General features: G+C 38.8%; 1 protein-coding gene across 1 annotated transcript; it reads right to left on the bottom strand.

Moving 5' to 3' along the window:
* Positions 1 to 849: 849 nt before the first annotated feature.
* Positions 850 to 9,093, bottom strand: LOC129238465 (uncharacterized). Its single transcript, XM_054873491.1, is given in 3 exon segments — positions 850 to 2,170; positions 2,239 to 2,708; positions 8,777 to 9,093. Coding segments are annotated over 3 exon segments (1,821 nt in total). The 3' UTR covers positions 850 to 1,136.
* Between the last annotated feature and the right edge of the window lie 15,248 nt (positions 9,094 to 24,341).

Genomic DNA, 24,341 nt, shown 5'->3' with positions numbered 1-24,341 from the left:
TGTCTGATTTTGTGCCGAATAATCGTTATTTGCGGGAAGTGTTGATTTTCCTCTTTCATTCGAAAAAAAACGAAAAACGGCGGCTGAAGCGCATCGAGAGCCACAAAAAGTTTATGGAGATGCTGCTTTAAGTGAAACATCGTGCCGAGATTGGTTCCGTCGCTCCAAAGACGGTGATTTTAATGTTGACGACCGTCCGCGTGAAGGAAGGCCAAAAACCTTCGAAGACGTTGAATTGGAGGCATTGCTCAATGAGGATCCGTGTCAAACGCAGTTTGCTTCAGTATTAGGAGTTACCCGCCAATCCATTTCCAAGCGATTGCATGCTTTGGAAATGATTCAGAAATAGGGGACTTGGGTTCTTTATGAGTTAAAACCAAGGGATGCTGAACATCGTTGTTCCGAATGTGAACAACTGCTCCAGCGGTAAAAAACGAAGAGATTTCTTTAACGCATCGTGACGGGTGATGAAAAATGCATTCAATACAGCAATCCAAAGAAAAGAAAGTCAAGGGGACTGCCCGGTTTCCCGGTCGTGCTTCTACGTCGTCGCCTCGGCCGAATATTCACGCTGCGAAGGTTTTGCTATGTATTTGGTGGCACCAAGTTGGTGCTATTTATCATAAACCAAGCGAAACCATCACTGGGGATCGGTATCGACTTCAATTGATGCGATTGAGCCGAACACTGCGCGAAAAGCGGCCGAAATTCGCGGAGAGACATGAACAAGTGATTTTACAGCATGACAACGCTCGGCCTCACGCTGCCAAACCCGTTAAAGCTTACATGGAAGTACTAAAATAGGAAATCCTTCCCCACCCGCCATATTCTTCAGATATTGCGCCGTCCGATTATCACCTGCTCCGATCGATGGCACATGGTCTAGCTGACCAGCAGTTCCATTCATATGAAGACATCAAAAAATGGCTTGATCCGTGGATAGCCTCAAAAGATGACCAGTTTTACCGCGGCCGTATACGGGATCTAGCAGAAAGATGGGGAAAAGTAGTAGCCAGCGTTGGGCAATACTTTCAATGATTCACTTGTAACCATTTTTTCAGAATAAAGTTGTATTTTCATCGAAAAAACAGCGAACACTTAGTTGCGCACCTAATATTTTCAGCTAAAATGTTTGCCTAGTGTACTTTCAAAAGCCATCTGCGCAAAAGTGGTATGCGAAGAGAGAGAATCTCCAAGGTGAATACCACCAGCGAAACGCACAAACCCAAACCAAGCGTTGCAAAAAACGCCGAAAGATTGTCTAACCCCAGAACTTCATCAAAGCCATTTACCTCTGCTGTGAATTGCAATTCTTGAAATACCCAGGCATGCACGAAGCCTGCCGAGCGTATCCACCAGATTTGCTGCTCAAATTGATCAATCAAATACGAATGCTTAGTCAAATACATCGTCAAAGGCAGATTAAGAAGATCCTGATGCAGCACAAAAAACGCGCCATTATCCTTGTGTTTTTTTCTATACAAATTTAAGAAATCTTGCAGTTCGATAGCAACGAAATTTCGTCGTGGGTTTTTCAAAATATAATCGAACACACTCATAACATCCAGCGATGGCAGTATAATTGAAGGCAAGTTTTGTAATTGTTTAACATCAGCGAGATATGCCTGGTTGGCAGCCGTCATTACAGCTGTAAAATTTCCATCGGAAAGCTGTTCGAAAGTGTTGGGCGGTGGCACGATTATTTCGTGATGCATAAGTGTAAAAAATATACCCTCGTAAACAGTGCGCACCAGCAGCGTAAAGAAAAGCCAAGTTGTGACAAGAAGGCGTGCATAAGAACGATCCGGCATATGAGTGGCTGGCATACCGAGTAATATCGCTAGAAAGCTTAAAATGGGTTGAGTCTGCTCGTGGCTTTCCTTCCAGTATTTACACGTTGCATAATACAAAATCCAGCTAGCGATGAATGCGCACCAAAGAGACAACCAAATGTACCCATCAAACGGGGTAACTAAGAACTCCAGCGATGTTAACTGATACGCCGACCTTGCCACGCACATTATCTGGCGAGTCTGATAGTAGCTTGCCACATTCGAGACGATATCGAGCAGTGCAGGCGATTGCGCAAAACAACCCAAGATGAGCTCAACTTCGCCTCTTTTTATCTAAATGTGTAAAGAAAAAATTTGAAATCAGTAAATTTTAGTCGCTATCAGAGTTCGTGCAATCATTTTCAAACCATATCGAATCCGACAGCCTGTTGAGTATGCAATGAACTGGCTTTGGACGGCACTTTAACATCGATTGTGAAATTCAATTGCCGCGCCAAGAAACGCAATAGGTTGCCTTCTATACCGCCCGCTATACGACTGACGCCCTGAGTGTCGGTGTGCAAAACAAGAAAAGGTGGTATATGCCAAAGTGCTGCTCTCAATACGCAGCCATGGAAATTGGTTAACTTGCGTGGAAACAGTGTCGGTGGTATGAAGTCGGTGCCATTGAAATGACTAATAACTACCGGCTTTACGAAACCACAGAAATCGGCCGTGAACGGAAAATATGAATAGACGAAAATCTCACCGTGCGCATTTTGTGCTTGAACGCTGCAGTTGATCATTGAATTAGCCCAACAGTAGTCGAGTATTAGCTGCAGTTCGCGCGGCAAGCGATAATCTCGTACCTGTATGAAAATGTAATAGTACTCATTGTGGTTGTTGTTTTTCGTATTTGAAGCAATGTCAATCTCTCTGTAAGGTAAGCGAAAAATAAATATCAATTAAAGTATTTTCAAATATTAGTTTGGGGAAAAAGAAATCCATTATTTTCTCGGTATATGGCGGCAGTGATCGATATCTCGTAAAGTATCCATCCAACAATTTAAAGTTTATGCTCGTTGTCAAGCTGGCATTTAACACTAAAAAAATTCTTTTGCTGTTTTTTGTTTGTTCCATTCAGTTGTGGGCTACAGGATGTTAATCAGAAACGACTATAGGCAGCTGGTTGGACTGATGACGGGCCACTTTCTATGGACGACGCACAGTGCACTCCGTCCAGCATTTGGAGAGGAGGATGAGAAGGCGCACCACTTTCTGTGCGTCTGCCCGGCCTTCGCTCGAATCAGGCTTGAGGTCTTTGGCAGTGATGTCTTAAGCAGCGACCACCTTGGCTCCTTGCCATCACAAAATCTACCCAGATTTCCTCGAAGGCCAAGTAGATTTAAAGAAAAGTAAAAAGGGAACCCGAGTGCAGTACAATGGACTTAATGCTGTCTGAGTGCTGTACTTGCTAGTTGTCCGACAAAAAAAAAAACAAAAACAAACCATGGAAATCAACAAAGAGAAAATTCGGAACATTTTACAGTTTTTCTTTGATAAAGGCGAAAGTACGAAAATTTAAGCCAGGTCGCTGAAATTGTGAATGGAGTTTATGGTGCCGATTTCAGTTTTAATTTTATTTATTTATTTTTATTACTCATGGTGCCGATGCTGTAACCGCTAATTTGCAATTTTGGTTTCGTCGTTTCCGTTCACTTATTTTTGATGTTAAAGAAAATGTCAATAATGTCGAAATTGCGCCTAAAATCACTAAAATAATCGAAGTTGACCGGCATATTAGTAGTCGTAGCATCCCCTCGAGCTAAAGATCGACCACAAAATAGTTTTATATCATTTGCACAAAACTGAGTTCAAAAAGAACCTGCTGTTTGGGTGTCACACCAATTAAGGGGGTGGTAGGGTTTAGCGCTAAAAAAAAAACACTTTTTTTTTAACTTTTAACAGAAATATGGCTTGAGATACTTTAATAAAATCAGTTGCATGTTATTGTACATCTTTTCAATAAGTTTTTAAAAAATATTAATAATAAAATATTGACAAATAAGCCCATGACAGAGTTTTTTTGGAGATATGTTTTTCGAGAGGTGCTCTGCGGTGCCAATCGGCATTCGTCGTAGAATCATCTGAAACTAAAAAAGTCGAATTTTTCAGTTAAAGTATAACGTAATGCTCCCCCCCCCCCCCCCCCACATGAATAAATTTTTTTTTTTTTTGTAGTTTTGGTGGCAAAAAAACGTAAAACGAGCATTTTTGGCGAAAAATTTCGCCATATTTGTAAGTGAAAAATAACCTTAAAAAAATAAAAAAAAAAACAGTGTGGGGGGAGGTATTTTTGATTTAGAAAACGTGTGCCAAATTTGAAAAGAATCGGTTGAATAGTTTCGGAGTTGTGATTGGCACCGACTTTTAAGAAGTCGTTTCGGGAAAAACGCGTTTGAAAAAAATTTTTTTTTTTTATTTTTATTATTATTCCTACATTAATCATACATCTGTCATACTGACATCTAGTACATTTTTTAACAATTAGTTAGGAAAATTATTAAATATATTTCATCATGGCCAGTGCCAAGACGAATACAGCGATAGGAAAAGAATTACATTTTATATATTATAGAACAGTTATTTTAGCATACGAGAATTAATATTTAATTTAATAGGTCAATTGGTCGGTTTCTCTTCAGACGTCGTAAAGTTCTTCTTTCAAGTTGTGAGAGTGTATTGACTTCTCTATTTTTGTGCTGGTTTATTTCGTTAAAATTCCTTGTTGATATCGCTTTTATTTCTTCGTCGATTAATGGTATATTGAACGTAGTATGGATGTCATCATTTTATGTGTACCTGTCGGACATTGTTATTATACGTAAGATTTTTGATTGTTGTCGCTGTACTTTGTTTATGTGAGTTCTTTTTGTAGTTCCCCACACTTGAAGTCCGTAGGTCCAGATTGGTTTAATGACCGCCTTGTATATTAAAAGTTTGTTGGAAATATTGAGCTTAGAATTTCTGCCTATTAGCCAATGCAATTGTCGAAATTTTTCCTTTATTTGTTTTATTTTCTTTTTGATATGATCTTTCCAAGTTAGTTTTGAATCCAGATGGATTCCAAGATATTTTGCAGATTTTTCAATTTGTATATTTTTATTGTTGAGCTTAATCGGCATAGCAGCAATCTCTGTTCTTGTCGTAAATATTACTTGTACAGATTTGTCCTCGTTTATTTTTAAACTCCATTTGTCAAACCACTTCTTTACATTGTTGGTGTACATCTGTAATTTTGTTGTTGCGGTGGAGAGGTTTTTGTCAGATGACAATAAAATTGTGTCGTCTGCGAATGTTGCTATAGTAGAATTAGTTTCGTCTGGGAGTGGTATGTCAGAGGTAAATAAGACATATAGCAGTGGCCCTAGAACGCTGCCTTGAGGAACTCCTGCTGTTATTGGATGTATATGTGAGTATTTGTCATTGTATTTAATGTAGAAGCATCGGTCAGTAAGGTAGCTCTTGATAATTAAATAATAGTCGAGTGGTAATATTGTCCTAATTTTATGCAAGAGGCCTTTGTGCCAAACTTTGTCAAAAGCTTTTGCGACGTCCAAAAATACAGCAACGCAGTATCGTTTATTTTCCATGTCTGAAATTATTTTTTGTGTAACTCGATGTATTTGTTGGATAGTTGAGTGTTTTTTTCGAAAACCGAATTGATGATTTGGAATGATGCTTTTCGTGTCAAGTATTGGGGTAATTCTGTCATGTAAAAGTTTGAAAAAATGACTCTGAAAAATTATATTATCTATGCTCCGCATTCGAGGTAGAGTGCCTACAAAGGCTATAACTTTGAGAGTTCTGCTCCGATCCACTTAAAATTTTGACACAACATTCTTGAAATGATTTACTATAAGATGAGTGAAGAAAAAAAATTTCGATTTTGTGACCCTACCCCCCCTTTAACACCAAAAAACAGAACAGATCGAATTTCCATTTGCGAAGCTTTGGCCACACGGAATGAAACTGACCCATTTCTTAATCGGCTGGTGACTGAGGATGAGAAATGGGTCATCATCATTATCAATATCACTACAGTCTGGTGCAGATCATTGCTTCCACAACTACGGTCGCTCCTCTGCCATGCCTTTCCAGCTTGCGATCCCCATTTTCCACAAGTCGATGGTAACCTCATCAATCCCAAGTTTTCTTGATCTCCCTCTACCTCTGCGTCCAACCACTTGCCTATGGAACACTATACTGGCACCCCGCCACTTGGGCATTCTGTTCATGTACCCGATCCATCTGATTTATTGACTTTTTATGAACCGTATTGCGTTTCCATTTCGAATTAATGCATCGATTTCGTGATTGTATTATATCTTATCCGATATGTTCCGTCATCTCGGCGGAAGGAACCATATCTTGCAAAGGGCAGTAATGGACAACTTGAACACTGATCTTGAGACATGATGTACAGGGTGGGCCATATAGCGTTTGCTTTTTGAACCACCTATTTTTTTTGAGAATGGTAACACAAATGACATGTCAAATGTGTTCATAATTTACTTAAAGGTTTGACATTTACGAAATGAGACGCTATTCGCTTGAACAAAATTGGGAAATATTGAAAACCTATTTCCAAAGTGGTGAGTCTTCTTTTTCTTTTCTGATTTTCACATCGGTGGCTACGTCAATAAGCAAAATTGTCGGATTTGAGGCTCAGAAAATCCACACGTTACTGTAGAGAAGCAAATGCATCCACAACGAGTCACTGTTTGGTGCGGTTTTTGGTCTGGCGGCATCATCGGGCTATTTTTTTTCGAAAATGAGCGAGGAGCCGCGGTTACAGTAAACGGCGAGCGTTACCGTGACATGCTCAACGAGTTCTTTCCAAAAATTGAAGAGGATGACATGGACGACATTTGGTTTCAACAGGACGGTGCAACTTGTCACACTGTCAAAGTTACATTCGAACTTTTGGCTACCGTTTTTGAATTCCGATATCAATTGGCCGCCTCGGAGCTGTGATTTAAGCCCGTTGGGCAATTTTTTGTGGGAAGCCGTTAAGGACAAATGCTATGCGAACCATCCAGAGACGATTGATGCATTAAGGGGTTAGGTGGGTTTGAAAATTTCAAAAAATCGATTTTTTTTTTGTCTTATTAAATAGTATAATATGTTTAAAATATTCTCCTGAAATTTCAAATTGATCCGAGTAAAATTCTACGAGATAGACCCTTCAGAAGTTCCGCCCATCAGGCCATGTCAGAGCAGCGTTTCGCAGGTATACGCGTTTATCTCAAAACTCGATTTTTTAAGTCGGTGGACACGATTTCTCGAAAAGTTATGAAGCGATTTTGTTCAAATTTTGCACACATCTTTGGAATAACATTATCAAGTTATTGAACGAAGGATTTTTTTTTTATTTTTATTACAACTAATTTTTTCGAGCCAACACATTACGAAAATTTGACCAAAAAATGTGTTTTTTTGTTCAAAGTCTGTCAAAAATTCAAATTAAATTTTTTTTTTTTCCTTCGTCCAGTAACGAGATTTATCCATGTACTAACGAAATATTTTTGGTTTTTTGATTTTAAATGAACCAATAATGAGTTATGCTGTCCACGGCAAGAGCATTTTTTTTGTGAGACGTTAAGGGAGATGAGGTACCAACGGCTGAGTTTTCGGAATTTTTAAATAAAAATTTCACAAAATACTGTTTAAATATATTATGTATCTTTGATATGCTGAATTGTTTAAATAAAATAAATGATTGTATATATTAAAAAAAAAATTGTAAAAATACCCTTTTTTTGAACCTCTGTAACCCACCTAACCCCTTAAAACACGAAATCGAAGTTGCCATTCATGAAATTGGAGCCCAAACAATCGAAAATATGCTTAAAAATTGGGTTGATCGAATGGCCTTCTGTAAAGCCAGTCGTGGCAGTCATTTGAACGGTACTATTTTTCATTCATAAATGACAATGTTCAATCTTGAAAATAAAAAAAAAGTTTGAAAAAATATTGATTAGTTTTTTTTTATAGCCGATTCAAAAAGCAAATTTTACATGGCCCACCCTATATATCACCTTTTACTGTCAATCTCTCAACTTGAATTCTTCTAGCGGTGAAACTATTAACCCTAACCAGAGACTGGTTACCTCACTAAGTGAGAAACCCCAGTGGAAGGAAAGGGAACAATTGAATTGATTGGGTGATCTGGCTCTCGTGGAGGGGACTTGTCCTAACGCTGTTGCGAACCCACAACACCAGCCTTGATAAATGGGTCACACACGACAATTCGTTCGTACAAAACGATCGTGGTCAAAGCGTGATAAATCAGCTCAAACGGTGGCCCAATCAGGTTTAACGGCCAGGAAGGTTCTACTGTATATTTTTTGGGACTTGAATGGAATAATTTATTATGAGTTGCTTCCGCATGACCAAACATTAAACTCAGATCGCCACCATCAACAACTGGACAGTTTGAAGCTAGCGATTGATCAGAAACGGCCCAGAGGTGTTGTGTTCCAACAGGACAACGCAAGGCCACACACGTCTGAAGGGTCTCGACGAAAACTTCGGAAGCTTGGTTGGAAAGTTTTAACACATTCACCATATAATCCGAATGTGACATCAAGCGAATACCACCTTTTTTTCGTTGCAGAACTTCCTGAGTGATTTGAAACTGGTATCAAGGAACAATTCGCCAATAAGGACCAAAACATCTATGAGAGAGGCATTATGAAGCTACCTTTAAAATGACAACAAAATATAAAAAAAAAACACGTTGCATATTTGACCCAAATCGGACAATCTGAAACATTTTAAATAAAGTTTTGAATTTTACGCAAAAATAATGGATTTCTTTTTTCCCCAAGCTAATTTATTTCGACTGGCGCGATTCGTTAAACATGGCCAAAATCTCGTAAGCGGTTATCGTGCCAATCAAGAAGGAGGTGAAAATATTACATACCCATCTGTTGACTTACCGAAATGACTTAAAGGAATCTATAAAGATGAGATTAATACGCTGTGTGTCATATACGCGTAGGGTCGAATTTTTATGGACCATCACCAATTGCAACACTGTCAGGCCCCACACATGAAAGAGTTTCTCCAGCATGTTGTTGTAGAAATTGCAAGTATGCCTATCGTGACAACACAACGTAAACGTTAGGACCGTGCCATGCTGGAGGAGTTGGCTGTGTATAACTCGCATGATTGCGTTCGCCGCTACGACATTGGCCATAGCATCCTGATCACCGGACCTGTTGTGATAACTCATAAATAGTTGGGAAATATTCATTTTAACTGCGCAACACAAATCAAGTTCTTCAATACGTATGAGTTAATGAGGCTTGATGTTAACTGCTCTACACTTAAAGGTATACTAAATTTACCATTTCAGAGTCGGCGTAAAATAGATTCTTGGCAGAGTTGCTTAATGACTGAATCGACTTATTAATTGGTTTACTTAAGAGACATGCAGAGTTTTTATATGAAGTTTACTTAACCAAAAGTATAACAAAAACTACTTTATACTTTGCCTTGATGGGCTCAGTTACTTAGTAGTTTTTATTTAAGTTGTGTGCATTTAATGAATTTGCTGAATTTTGACAGGCACAGAAGGCGACAAAGGACAGCACAAAAATAATGACCAGTTTTTACTATTTTTCTTTTTAGAATTTTCATTACTTTTTTTTAAGTACCCAAAATAAACAAGAATAAGCTAAAATGTAAATGACAGGAGCTTTGTTCTGATAACTTTGAGTTGATTTATTCAAAATAGTCTCCTCTGGCCTCGTTACACCGTTTTGTGCGATCTAAAAGCTGGTGTTTTAGGTCATCGGAATATCCTTCAGGATGTCGGTATAAGCCTTTTGGATGGCCTCTACGGACGCAAAATGTTTTCCTTTCATGGCCAAATGCAATTTTTCGAATAGGTAGAAGTCATAGGGACATGTAAAGTCCGTTGTTCTGAGACATGGCACACCACAAGAACTCCAGATATCTAAATTCCAGATATCTATCAATCTTCAAAAAATCAAGTCTTCGCAAAATTGTGCGCGTTTTCAGGCCTGATAACATCACTAACACCGACCTTTGGGCATAAACGAAGCAGATATTCGACCATCTTCAAGTCCGACAGCAAAAGTGGAAAGGAATCGGTCACATAAAAATATCATAAAATCAGCCCTAGACTAGAACCCGCAAGGCAGTCGGAGATGTGGTAGGCCATATAACAAGTGGAGGTGACTAGTGGAAAAAGAAGCGCTACAAGGAGGTCGCAATTGGCGACAAATCAAATTCTTAGCTTAAATAAATCTAATTACTACCTGTTTATTGAGGCCCTTTGTTCCACCTAGCAACTAGGGGCCACCGCAACTATGGCTTGGGTTGGCGCGTTAAGTTAAGCTTAGTGCCTCACGCTTAGCATCTACAACTCGCTTTTATCAATAACCTGTTGTTAGGTGGTACCAGAATCGAATCTAAGCCAGAAAATATGAATTTTAATAACAAATTCGGGGTGCTTTTGGCATTTTCATACAAACATTTTTTGTCCTCTTCGGTTGTCTTTGTCCATTTTCTAGGCTTCTAGGCGGATCTTTTGAAATTATAGACAATCGTAAACCTCCGAGTACATTTCTGTCATGAAAAAGCTGCCTACGTAAAATATCTGCCTTTCAGCAGTGGCATAAAAATGTAGATTCCCTCCTTCTTTTTGTTTTTTTTTTTTTTTTGTATCGACAGCCCTTCCCACTTTTTTTGTTATAACAAACGCTTTTTCTAATTCCTGGATCCGACTCTTTTTAATTTTTTTGCAAATGCTCTTGCGCCTTTCTTCCATCAGAAATTTATTTTTATATCGAGTGAACTGTAAAAAGGCATCAGAAAAAAGTAATTTTTAATAAATGGAGCGAGTTTTCAGCCGCCTAAAACTTGCACTAATTTTTTTCTTTGTCCCATCCGCTTGAGATCCTACGGACACGACACGACTCTTCCATCGTACGCGGTTCTGGGCTATTGTTTTTGCGCCGTCCTATGTGATGTCTGCATCTGCTAACTCGTGCAACATCGACCTCATCTTGTAATTTTTGGTCGGCCGCGACCTCTGATCACTTACGGGTTCCAGTGCAGTGACATTCTGGTGATGATATCTGGTGGTTTTCTAAGCGTATAGGCCCCAGAGGACCCATCAACCATTAATATTTTGCTTTATTGTGGTTCACTCTCATATGACTTGTCTGTCCGCCTCCGCTTCCATGTCAGTGAGCTTGTGGGAGGGGAGGCAGATGTCATCGGCGAAGTCCAGGTCCTCGAAATGGTGAAACTTCACATGATGACTCTTTTGTGCAGAGTCAATTGGTTCCTGACGTCATTTGGGAAAAATATCAAGACACACGACAAAAAAATATCACACACACAAAACAAATAGGAGCAGAGTGGCTCCACAAAGAGTCGTATGTCGGCGGGTCATCATCATCATCATGGTTTGGCGCTACAGTTCTGTGAGAACCTTTGACTGCTGAACAAAATGTCTACATTTGACACGGTCCTTGGTTAATTGCTTCCAGGTTTTTACTTTGCCTTTCTTGATGTCATCCCCCAGTTCGTCAATCCATCTTGGCCTAGGTCAACATTTTGCTTTCATCGTAATTATTTTAGCGTCACTTACCTTCAGTTGAGCTCCCGTTGGGACCATTCCCGTAACATGAACCAGATATCTGATTCTTAGGGCTTTGATGATTTTGCGGACTTTGATGAAACACGCAACATTCTCTTCTTTTATTAGTTGGTCCAGTTTATGGCTCCATCTTATGCGCCTTTTACTGTTAATGTATTTGAATGCTCCGAAGCTTTTTCCCAAAACTATTCTTTCAAATACTTAGTGCTTGGCTTTGTCCATTTCACTTAATATCCACGATGCTGACACGTAGCTCAAAACAGGTCAGACTACAAATTTATGTATCGTAATTTTACACGGTCTATTAAACACCTTTGGGCGTCCGCCATAGCCGATGGGTTGGTGCACCACTACCATTCGGAATTCAGAGAGAATGTAGGTTCGCATCTCGGTGAAAGAACAAAATGAAGTAAAAGTTTTTTCTAATAGCAGTCTCCCTTCGGCAGGCAATTGCAAAACCTCCGAGTGTATTTCTGCCATGAAGAAGCTACTCATGAAAATATTTGCCGTTCAGAGTCGGCTGGAAACTATAGGACCCTCCATTTGTGGAACAAGATGAAGGCGCGCACCACAAATAAGAGGAGGAGCTCGGCCAAACAACCCAAAAGGGTGTACGCGCTAATTAAATATTAGGAGGTTGAATTAGTTTTAAAGGTGACACACAGATGGCGCTATTTATCACTTTATCGCGTTGGCAATACTGAATATATATTCATGACAAAGCCTCATCCCTAGGCTTTGTTTATCAGTATCTGTCATTTCGCTGAAGTATAAACAACGCAGTGTTTTCGTGCTCCGAGTATGTCAACTTTCGTGCCGTCGAAACGCAATTTGCGGGAAGCTTTGCTTTTCTGCTTCAATTTGAAAAAAAATACAGCCCAAGCCCGTGAATTGCTGCAGGAGGCCTACCCAGACCATACTCCGTCGATTTCAACATGTGAGTACTGGTTTCGACGATTCAAAACTGGTGATTTTCACACCGAAGACAAGGAGCGTCTTGGCCAGCCCAAAAAGTTCGAGGACGCGGAATTGGGGGAATTGGTAAACGAGGACTCGTGCCAAACCCAAGAAGAGCTTGCTGAATCATTGGGCGTTGATAAATCAACCGTTTGCAAGCGCCTAAAAGCGATGGGAATGATCCAAAAGCAAGGACATTGGGTCCCGTACGAGTTGAAGCTGCGCGACGTCGAACGGCGATTTTTTACGTGCGAATTGCTGATCGAGCGACAAAATCGGAAGGATTTTTTGCATCGGGTGGTGACTGGCGACGAAAAATGGATCCACTACGATAACCCAAAACGCAAAAAATCATGGGGTTTGCCCGGCCACGCATCAACGTCGACGGCCAAGCAGAATATTCACGGCAAGAAAATCATGCTCTGCATTTGGTGGGATCAGGTCGGCGTCGTATATTTTGAGCTGCTCCAACCGGGCGAAACAATCACGGGGGATCGTTACCGACTGCAATTGATGCGTTTAAGCCGGGCATTGAAAGAAAAACGGCCGGAAACGGTAAAAAGGCACGACAAGGTTATTTTGCAACATGACAACGCTCGGCCGCATGTTGCTCAACCTGTCAAAAAATACCTGGGAACGCTTGGCTGGGAAGTGTTACCCCACCCGCCGTATAGTCCAGACATAGCTCCCTTCGATTATCATTTGTTCCGGCATATGAGTCTCGATTTGGCGGACCAGCGGTTCTCCTCGTACGAGGCTACCAAAATATGGGTTGAGTCATGGATAGCCAAGCAGCGGCCAGAATTTTGGAGAAACGGCATCCGGAAATTGCCCGAAAGATGGGCGAAAGTTGTAGCTAGCGATGGCCAATACTTCGAATAAAATATTTTGTACCGTTTTTTCACAATAAAGCCCCAAATCTTCGAAAAAAAAACTAATTCAACCTCCCAATATATATATATGTAAAGTGCTTTTCAAAATTTAAAGGCGTTTTTCTCAAAATAATGTTTTTAAAGTCGGTAACCAACATTACTCGAAAACGGCTAAACCGATTAGTCTCAAGTTTTAATACGAGCTTCTTAAATATATGTTTTAGTAATTAATCAAAGATTTTTTCTCACCGATAAATATTTTTTTTTGTAAATATTATGGCCGAAATTTTGGTCAAAAATCGATTTTTTTTCTGAGAGACCGCCATTTTATCAAAAAAATTTATTTTTGCTTATATTTTCCATTAATTACTAGATTTAACATTACTTTCAATCTGTTTGGTTTTTTAATTTCAGAGGATCCAGTTCAGAGATACAGTGGTCACCGCAAAACATCTAAAAGATAACATATAATAATATTTTTATATCAATAAATTTAAAAGTTTTCTCAGAAAAATTCTGGAAAATTCGGCCTTCTAACTGTATATGAGCCCTTAACTCAATAAATATTTTATAAGAAATGAATTATTTAACGGCTTGAGCAAAATCTAACTAGTCTCAGAGACTTTTGCTGGGACTAATTTAACCGCTTTGATAACGGACCCATTTCGTGGTCTAAGTGGCATTGTTGTCTCTATGTGCGATGCGGCTGTCAAACCTAATCTTAAACACTTCGTTAAGAAATCTTACTCTATTTGCTCTATGAGGTTCAAGAAAAATTCATAAAATATTGAAAAACCATGTTAAAGCAAAATTATTTGCGTGAAAAAAGTATTTTTTTCTTCTTAACCCTTTCAATACTGACGGGACACATACGTCCCAATGCACGTGCTAGGTCAGTAAGTGGAAAAACGACAATTATAGATCTACTGAGTGTTCATTACGGGTGGGACAATGTTTTCCCAGGACATTTTCTCAATTCCTAGAAATAATTTCTTAATTATACAAGAGGACATACTATTTAGATCACTAGTAATAACTTTTCATGGTTAAATATTTTTTCCCCTTAAAAAAATCCGTATTGAAAGGGTTAAACCGTGGAAAATCAAATACGTGTAAAAAGAGAATTAGGTGTGTTTTGATTTTGATTGCGCCGGGTAATACCTGATCTTTTCTCGAATTCAAAATATAATTCGTTTTTTTCCGCCTTAATTTTCAATCCAATTTTAACGGTAGCCTTTTACTATATATGTCACAAAAAGTATTTGGCAGAGTGATTATGTTTTTGCTGATTATCGCAACGGTGGGTGGTAGACCAAGAAGAGTCAGTAGAAATGTGCTTTGCCTGGATTAAAGCACTAATTTTTCAAAGAAAATTTGTAAAATGATTGCCTAGAGCACACCAAAAATGATGCAGACTCTTAAGAAAACCACCAGAAAAGTCTTTGCCTTGATTTGATAAATTACGCTGCCCGCCGTGACTGCCTCAAAAATGAAATCGTCTTTCTAATAAATAATAGGAATGCTTGACTCTTTTTATTAAAATCATATTGCCAAATGCTGAGAAAAGTTGATTTTACTTCATTTGAGTTTTTGTTTTTAAAAATCTATTTGTACAATTATGTGAATCACTGCGTTTTTATATATCATCTACATAAATACTTTTACTGCTCCATTGCCCTGCAAATTTGCGTCCAATCATCGACTATAATAAGCCAAACAGCAGCCAGTTGCTCAGCAAATACAATAAGACTCATTAATGGTCATACTTTCCACACCTTGAAAAATTGCTTATTCAAAATATTCGCACTGCGCTGTTGTTTGCGCTCATTCATAAAATTTTAATGCACAAATTTAGAACACTTACACTGTCTGTCGCCCGAAATAAAGGCAATGAAACGAATCGAAAGTGTGTGAAATGAAATTGTCCAAGTGACGAGAGTAGCGAATCAAAAATCTCAAATAGGCAGACTAATAATAATGAAAATGTGTCATCAAAGCAAATGAAAGTGTTGCCAATGAGCTACACACACACACACACAAGCGCATACACACACACACACTCTCGTGCGTATGTCTCTATTGACCGCATTCGCAAAAGAATTTTCACTTATTAACCAATAAAAGCGCGAGTACAGGCCATAGTAATGAATGTGGCAATAATAGAAATTATTTCGCAAAAAACAGAAATAAAAAATAATAATAACAAATAGTACCTGAGTCAATGCCATGGTCAGAATGCGTCAAACGAAATCAAATGTAGCCAGCGAAATAAATGCCCACAATGACTTATAAACGAAGGTACATACAAACGGGTTTACTTGTGTGTACGTGTGTGTGTATGTTTGTATTGAAACTGCAAAAAAACATTGGCAATTGACATTGATTTGAAATTTTTAACAACAAAAGAAAATTCGAAGCTATTGGCGCTGAAGGGAACTGAGTTCGGAGTGATTGCAAAGTGTGGATCGAATACATGCGACTACTATGCGCTTGTGTTGGTGTATAAAAATGTTTTCGTAGAAAGTAAAAGGAAAACATAAATATCACGTGGAAAGAAATAAAAAAATAAAAGGCTTATTTTAATTGAATTTCTTCTTGATTTATTTATGAGAAAATGAAAGAAATAAAAAAATATTTGCGAATGGATGGCTTTTAGAGATTCATTTATAGCTACTTTTTCAAGCAAAATAAACAGAAATTAGTGGACAATGTCACCTTATTTAGTTTCTTGCAAATATTATGATTTCTAGTGTATAAAAATAATTTCGGGCAAATGACTAACCGTCATACCTGCGCTAGAATATGGTATGAAGCTTTCAAAAAGGTGGCATCTCCGTTTGGAAAATTATAGAGGCATCGCCGTTAACAGCATCACATACAAAATGTTGTCCAAAATCCTGCATAATAGCATACAGACGCGTCTTGAACTGCAATTATGTAAACAGCAAACAGCCAGAGGCATGCCGGAAAAATATATCAAAGCACATTATACAGGATTTTAAATGTAAAATTTTACACAACAAACAACTCTCGGATGTGTTACGCCCAAAATCCGGTGTAAAAGAAGTACAGGTGAAACGGTGGCACAAGTCGTTCAAGGAAGGCCGGGAGGACATCGAAGACGAACAGCGATCTGGAAGGCCTTCGACGACGCAAACAGACGAAGATGTGAACCGGGTTCGTTAATTTTTGAACATTGGCCGTCGTGCTAGTCTACGTGAGATCAGTGAAAAGTTAAATTTAACTTATTACAATGTGCGGGAAATCGTGACCGGAAAACTTGAAATGCGAAAAGTGTGTGCCAAATTGGTTCCAAAGGTTTTGACTGATGAACAAAAGCAATTGCGTGTGAAAAAGAGTCGTGAAGTATTGGAAAGTGACGAACAGGATAATACTTTAGACAATTGTATCACAGGAGATGAAGCCTGGTGCTTTGAGTACGATCCTGAGAGCAAGGGAGAGAGTGCGGAGTGGCACACGAACCAGCCGCCACGACCTAAGAAGGCGCGCATGTCGAAATCCAAGGCCAAAACCATGCTGATCATCTTTTTCGACTCTCGAAGCATCGTCCACAAGGAGTTTCTACTTCCAGGAAGCACTGTAAACGCGGCATTCTACAAAAAAGTGCTCCTTCGGCTGAAAAACCGGGTCGCCCGGGTTCGGCCCGACCTCGTCAACAATTGGACCCTTTGTCACGACAATGCGCCAGCGCACACCTCCTTCCTCTGCACATCTGCATTGGCCAAGATGGGAGTTCCGGTCCTTCCCCACCCTCCCTGCAGCCCAGACCTGTCCCCTCCGGACTTCTTCTTGTTCCCGCGCCTGAAAAGACAGCTGAAGGGGAGGCGTTTCGACTCCATCGATGAGTTTAAAAAACGTTTCCTGCAGCGGAAGGACCGCTACCAGCGGTGTATTGAGTCTCAAGGGTCCTATTTTGAAGAATATTAGTTGTATAAGTCAAAAGGTTTAATAAAACTGCTTAAAAAAGATAAGGCTCATTACTTTTCAATCAAACCCTGTAAAGCTCATGTTGCCATTGTTATTGTTGTGTATTGATGTGTTGAATAAAGCGCCAACAAGCAAACGTAGCGTACGCAGATGACATAGCGCTTTTGCTGGTCTAAAGGACAGATCTGCAAGCAAATTAGGACCAGCTCAGTGTCGCAAGCGCAGGTAGCTTTAAGGGGGGAGCTTGCTTTAGAGGGTTGAGAAAATCGATTTTTTCGTGGATTTTTTTGGGAAGGAAAGAAATATTCGATTGAAACGAAACCTTCAGGTTTTATTGCTATATATTTCAGCAGTCATCTTAAATTTTTTCATTAAAATATATGTCATATTATGCCTAGTACACGCATTATGCCAAGGCGCCTCGAGTGTGCATGTGTCGTGCGGCGGGAAAGATGCAGGTCGTAATTTTCATCTGAAACCAAAAACCCAAAAAAATTTTTATTTTAGTATAGAATAGCTTGTAGTTAAACCAAGAAAATTAAACAAAAAATGAGATATTCAACAATTTTTCGCTAATTAAAAAAAAAATTTTTTTTTGGAAAAACAAATTCACTTTAGATTGTTTAAAGGTGGGTCAATCATAACTTTGTTAAGGGTTTTTAGGTTCAACTAGAAGAGAATTTAATTCCAAATACAATCAATGTTATCTCGTTTCGATAGGACGTTTAACTTTTCCCCTATCTTTCCCGCCAGTTAGGAAAAATCGTAAAAATAAAAAACCAAGGAATCGCGCGTCAAAGTTTTTGTATATATACCGGCCGCTCTTATACCTGCTCGACGCTTGCTCACAAGTTCTTCTGTAACTCCGAAAATACAGGGTGGCTGATGAATTTTGCTACATTAAGAAACTCAAATAACTTTTTTTTTAGTGTATGGAATTCATTTATTTTTTTTTTTCAAGTTGAAGGTCATTAAATTTTATTAAATGTAGCTTAACTAGTTTTAAAAATAATTGAATTTAAATGCCCCCATGCTCGTTGACACAAGTGCGGCATCTTAGTAAAAAGTTGTTCATTGCTGCTTTGAGAGTTCCGACAGGAATAGCCGCAATTGTTGCCCGAATGGATTGTTTTAGTTCATCCAAATTTGTTGGCTTTGTTTTATAAACTTCTTGTTTACATAAACCCCACAAGAAAAAGTCAGGTGCAGTAAGGTCAGGCGACCTGGGGGGCCAACGAAATTCGGAGTTTCTTGAAATCAGTTTATTGGGAAATTTTCGTCGCAACTATGTCATAACAGTCTGGGCTATGTGAGACGTTGCCCCATCTTGTTGAAACCACACAGAGTTGAAAGGAATTCTCTTTCGGCGTAGTTCTGGATAGAAAAATTCTTTCAGCATTTTCAAATAACGGTCTCCAGTAACCGTAAAGGTGTGACCATTTTCTTCAAAAAAATAAGGCCCGACAATACAGCGTGAAGAAACCGCACACCACACTGTCACGCGAAGAGGATGCAATTCCGTCTCGTGGAGTATCTGTGGGTTAGAAGTACTCCATATTCGACAATTTTGTTTGTTCGCATTGCCGTTTAAATCGAAATGGGCCTCATCAGACATGAAAAGGCAGTTTAACATGTTTTGGTCTTCTTCCACCATTTGCAGGATCTTCTGGCAAAATTCCAAGCGAATCGGCAAGTCTGCTGTATTCAGTTTGTTAACCATTTGAATTTTGTAGGGAAATAAGTCTAAATCTTTGTGCATTATTGTTTGCAAAGACTGTCGGCTGACACCAAGTTGAGTTTCTTGTTGAAACCCTTGGATTGCTTTGTATAGCTGCAGCTACAGCAGCGATCGTTTCCTCCGCCCGAACTGGTGGGTTTCGATGATAAGGCCTTCTTGCGACTGTTCCTTGCTCAGCAAAATTATTCACCAGTCTCATTATGGTCCATCTGCTCGGGGGATCGCCGCCAAACATCCGCCTGTACTCTCTCTGTACCAAAACTACGGACTCCAGTGCGTGATAGCGGCGGACTATCCAAATTCTTGTTTGCGTGTCCCAGTTATCCATTTTAATAAATTTTAAAGATCAATCTGCAAATTAAAACAAAAATGGAACAGATAACTTAAAAAGAAAAAAGTTATTCAATTTTTTTTTGGTAGCGGCTTTCATCAGCCACCCTGTATTTTGAATTTGCTTCTGAAATTTTGGGGACACATTTTTGGAAAGCAGACTACTCCATTAAACCAAACGTGAGCAAGACGGAATTCATTTCAAAATATACGCAAAACGAGGTCCCCACGGTTTACAGTGTATGGAAAAAATAATTTTGCTATCTCGGAAGTAAAATAACGCCAGCAGGTGAAACGATTGAAGGCATCGCGCACCATATCAACAAAGCTCGTGCAGCGTTTTGCAAGTTGCACAACATATGGGTTTCAAATTCCATATCAGTCAAAACTAAGCTATGAATTTTAAATTCCAACGTGATATAAGGCTGTGAATCCTGGCCGCTTACATTCGTGATTATCCGAAGGCTGCAAACATTTGTCAACGTCCGGTATCGAAGGAAGCACGGTCAAGAGCGGTCGTTGATATTTTAAAAAGTGTCTACACTGCTTTAATTTAGAAAGCGATCCGTTTTGCCCGGTCTGCCCTGACGAACCAGGAAGAACAGGGCATGTGCTATTCCCATTACGCGTTTCGGCACCAAAATAGAAGGCCTTTGCAGAGTTTTTGGCGAGCATCTCACAGAGACAAACCTTACGACACAAATGGTACGGTGAACCTGCAAAATGGCGAGCATTAAGTGGTGTAGCTGCGCATATAATGAAAACGCTGCGTGATAAAGAATGGGTCCGAAAAGCGAACCTGCGTCAACTACAGCTTATTCTCCAAGCTTATAGAAATGCCGACGGGGCGTTGCAAAACGAATGTCGGACCATTTCTCGTAATGACAGAGACTGACTTGTTTGAGCTCACATACTCCATAACGTCCTTCCGACGTATTACTTAACGACAAGATTCCGGGAGGAGAAACTGTTCGGAGAAAAGGGGGTTAAAGCTCGGGTTAAAGTCTCACACTTACGACCACAATGGCTATAGGCTTTCGATGCTTTCCTCCTACTAAAAAAGGTAGATATAAACATAGAGATAGAGCACAAGACACGGCGAGGCATACCTTGTTCCAGTGCCCGCGTTTCATTAATGAGCGAAATATGATTGAGAGAGCGTTTGGTGAAAACATAAGTGAGTCGAATCTTATACCACATTTGTGGGAAAACAAAGAAAACTGGAAAATGACTTGTGCAGTGGCCATAAATATCAGGAAGAACTTTTAGTATGTTTAATATAATCGTAGATCCCTAGAAAGAGCTCCTAATACAATGTACAGAACAGAATGACAATAACAGACGACTGAGTAATGGTGTCCTCTCAACGGCCTCTTGATGTGCTACTTAACGGTAAAGTTTCGAGCCGACACACCGTAGAAGAAGAGGGGTGTTTAGTTGGGTTAAAGTCTCACACCACGGCATCGGCCATAAGCTTTTGAAGCTTCCCCTCCTCCACAAAACAAAACGAAAAAAACAAAGATAGAGATAGAGATAGAGAGATAGAGATAGAGATAGAGATAGAGACAGAGACAGAGATAGAGATAGAGATAGAGATAGAGATAGAGATAGAGATAGAGATAGAGATAGAGATAGAGATAGAGATAGAGATAGAGATAGAGATAGAGATAGAGATAGAGATAGAGATAGAGATAGAGATAGAGATAGAGATAGAGATAGAGATAGAGATAGAGATAGAGATAGAGATAGAGATAGAGATAGAGATAGAGATAGAGATAGAGATAGAGATAGAGATAGAGATAGAGATAGAGATAGAGATAGAGATAGAGATAGAGATAGAGATAGAGATAGAGATAGAGATAGAGATAGAGATAGAGATAGAGACAGAGATAGAGATAGAGATAGAGATAGAGATAGAGATAGAGATAGAGATAGAGATAGAGATAGAGATAGAGATAGAGATAGAGATAGAGATAGAGATAGAGATAGAGATAGAGATAGAGATAGAGATAGAGATAGAGATAGAGATAGAGATAGAGATAGAGATAGAGATAGAGATAGAGATAGAGATAGAGATAGAGATAGAGATAGAGATAGAGATAGAGATAGAGATAGAGATAGAGATAGAGATAGAGATAGAGATAGAGATAGAGATAGAGATAGAGATAGAGATAGAGATAGAGATAGAGATAGAGATAGAGATAGAGATAGAGATAGAGATAGAGATAGAGATAGAGATAGAGATAGAGATAGAGATAGAGATAGAGATAGAGATAGAGATAGAGATAGAGATAGAGATAGAGATAGAGATAGAGATAGAGATAGAGATAGAGATAGAGATAGAGATAGAGATAGAGATAGAGATAGAGATAGAGATAGAGATAGAGATAGAGATAGAGATAGAGATAGAGATAGAGATAGAGATAGAGATAGAGATAGAGATAGAGATAGAGATAGAGATAGAGATAGAGATAGAGATAGAGATAGAGATAGAGATAGAGATAGAGATAGAGATAGAGATAGAGATAGAGATAGAGATAGAGATAGAGATAGAGATAGAGATAGAGATAGAGATAGAGATAGAGATAGAGATAGAGATAGAGATAGAGATAGAGATAGAGATAGAGATAGAGATAGAGATAGAGATAGAGATAGAGATAGAGATAGAGATAGAGATAGAGATAGAGATAGAGATAGAGATAGAGATAGAGATAGAGATAGAGATAGAGATAGAGATAGAGATAGAGATAGAGATAGAGATAGAGATAGAGATAGAGATAGAGATAGAGATAGAGATAGAGATAGAGATAGAGATAGAGATAGAGATAGAGATAGAGATAGAGATAGAGATAGAGATAGAGATAGAGATAGAGATAGAGAGATAGAGATAGAGATAGAGATAGAGATAGAGATAGAGATAGAGATAGAGATAGAGATAGAGATAGAGATAGAGATAGAGATAGAGATAGAGATAGAGATAGAGATAGAGATAGAGATAGAGATAGAGATAGAGATAGAGATAGAGATAGAGATAGAGATAGAGATAGAGATAGAGATAGAGATAGAGATAGAGATAGAGATAGAGATAGAGATAGAGATAGAGATAGAGATAGAGATAGAGATAGAGATAGAGATAGAGATAGAGATAGAGATAGAGATAGAGATAGAGATAGAGATAGAGATAGAGATAGAGATAGAGATAGAGATAGAGATAGAGATAGAGATAGAGATAGAGATAGAGATAGAGATAGAGATAGAGATAGAGATAGAGATAGAGATAGAGATAGAGATAGAGATAGAGATAGAGATAGAGAGATAGAGATAGAGATAGAGATAGAGATAGAGATAGAGATAGAGATAGAGATAGAGATAGAGAGATAGAGATAGAGATAGAGATAGAGATAGAGATAGAGATAGAGATAGAGATAGAGATAGAGATAGAGATAGAGATAGAGATAGAGATAGCGATAAATATATAGAATAAATATAAATCAAAAGATGAAGAACAGGATACAAATAGAGGCAAAAGTTGAGATAAGAAGAGGGATAGAGAAAAATATTAACTGTTTTTTAAGAGCTTGATGATTTAAAATCATAATAGAAAACAGAAATATTGTTCGAATCAATTTTTTAATTACAATATAATGTGAAAGATAATCTCTTGGCAGAGATACATAGTCCATTCGATTAGTTCAAGTTTTTACTACATACTATTCCTTCAATAAATCTGAATAATAAATATCAGGCCAGTCCATAAGTTCGCGCGTTTTTTAAAGGTGGTTTTAAAATTAATAAAAACTATGTTTAAAGTATTTATTAATCATTAATATATTTCCCTTCATTATTTACAATGTCTTCCCAACGTTTAGGCATTATTTTAATATTAAATTGTTTGTCCTTGGAGCCAAAATACGCTTGGATATCCCTTTTTATAGCTTCTTTTGAGGAGTCGTTCTTATTACTCATATGTGATTGAAGTCCACGGGAAAGGTGATAATCACAAGGTGCAATATCCGGAGAGTGTGGTGGATGCGGCATTAGCTCCCATCCGAGCTCGTTTAGCTTGCCTAATGTTTGCCTTGCGGTATGAGGTCTTGCGTTGTCGTGGTGAAACAAAACTTTGCGTCTATTCACTAAAGACAGTCGATTTTTGTTAAGTGCCTCATTCAGGTTTGATAGCTGATGGGAATAATAATCAGCTGTTATCGTCTGGTTTGGTTCCAGAAGTTCATAATAAACAATACCGGCCATATCCCACCAAATAGACAGGAGAATCTTCTTGAATTGAAGGCTATCTCTAGGGGTCGGTTCTGGTGTTTCAATTTTTATCTAACCATTGTCGTTTGCAAACAGGATTATTGTAAAGGACCCATTTTTCATCACAAGTAACGATACGGTTCAGAAAACTTTCATTTTCAAGCCTTTGCAGCAACTCTCTGCTGAAGGTTGGCGACGGAAAGTCTATGCGGAACCCATTTTCCCAGCTTTGAAACCTTTCCCAACTGAACCAGGTGCCTGTGAACTGTTCCATGCAATGAATTTAACCTCTGAGCTATCATAACGACTGTCGTATTTGGCTCAGCTTCCACGAGTTCGAGCAAGGCGTCGGAGTTAAAGACCTCAGGCCGACCAGCACGCGGGGCATCCTCCACGTCGCAGTTACCACTTCGGAATTTTGAAAACCACTTTTGCGCAGTCCTTACACTCACGGTATCCTCTCCGGGAACAGTGTTTATTTCTGTAGCAGCAGTTGTTGCATTTTTACCACTTTTATAAAAAAATACAAAACACGTGCTTCTATCCGCGATTGAATGCACAATATATCAAAGAAAATATAAATAGTTCCGTTACATTCCGCGAATAATTTTTTGTATGCAAAAATCGTACAAAAGTGAAATTATGGGTAAAATACGCACGAACTTATGGACTGACCTGATACATCTAAATGAGCCCAATCAGCAAAAATGCGACGCAAACGATGGTCATTTAGCTTCAGTTCTTGCACGAGCTGTATTTTATAGGCA

The sequence above is a fragment of the Anastrepha obliqua genome, chromosome 2 (assembly GCF_027943255.1).
Source record: "Anastrepha obliqua isolate idAnaObli1 chromosome 2, idAnaObli1_1.0, whole genome shotgun sequence".
NCBI lineage: Eukaryota > Metazoa > Arthropoda > Insecta > Diptera > Tephritidae > Anastrepha > Anastrepha obliqua.
Note: the sequence above shows the minus strand (reverse complement) of the source record. Positions and strands in the feature narration are given on the sequence as shown.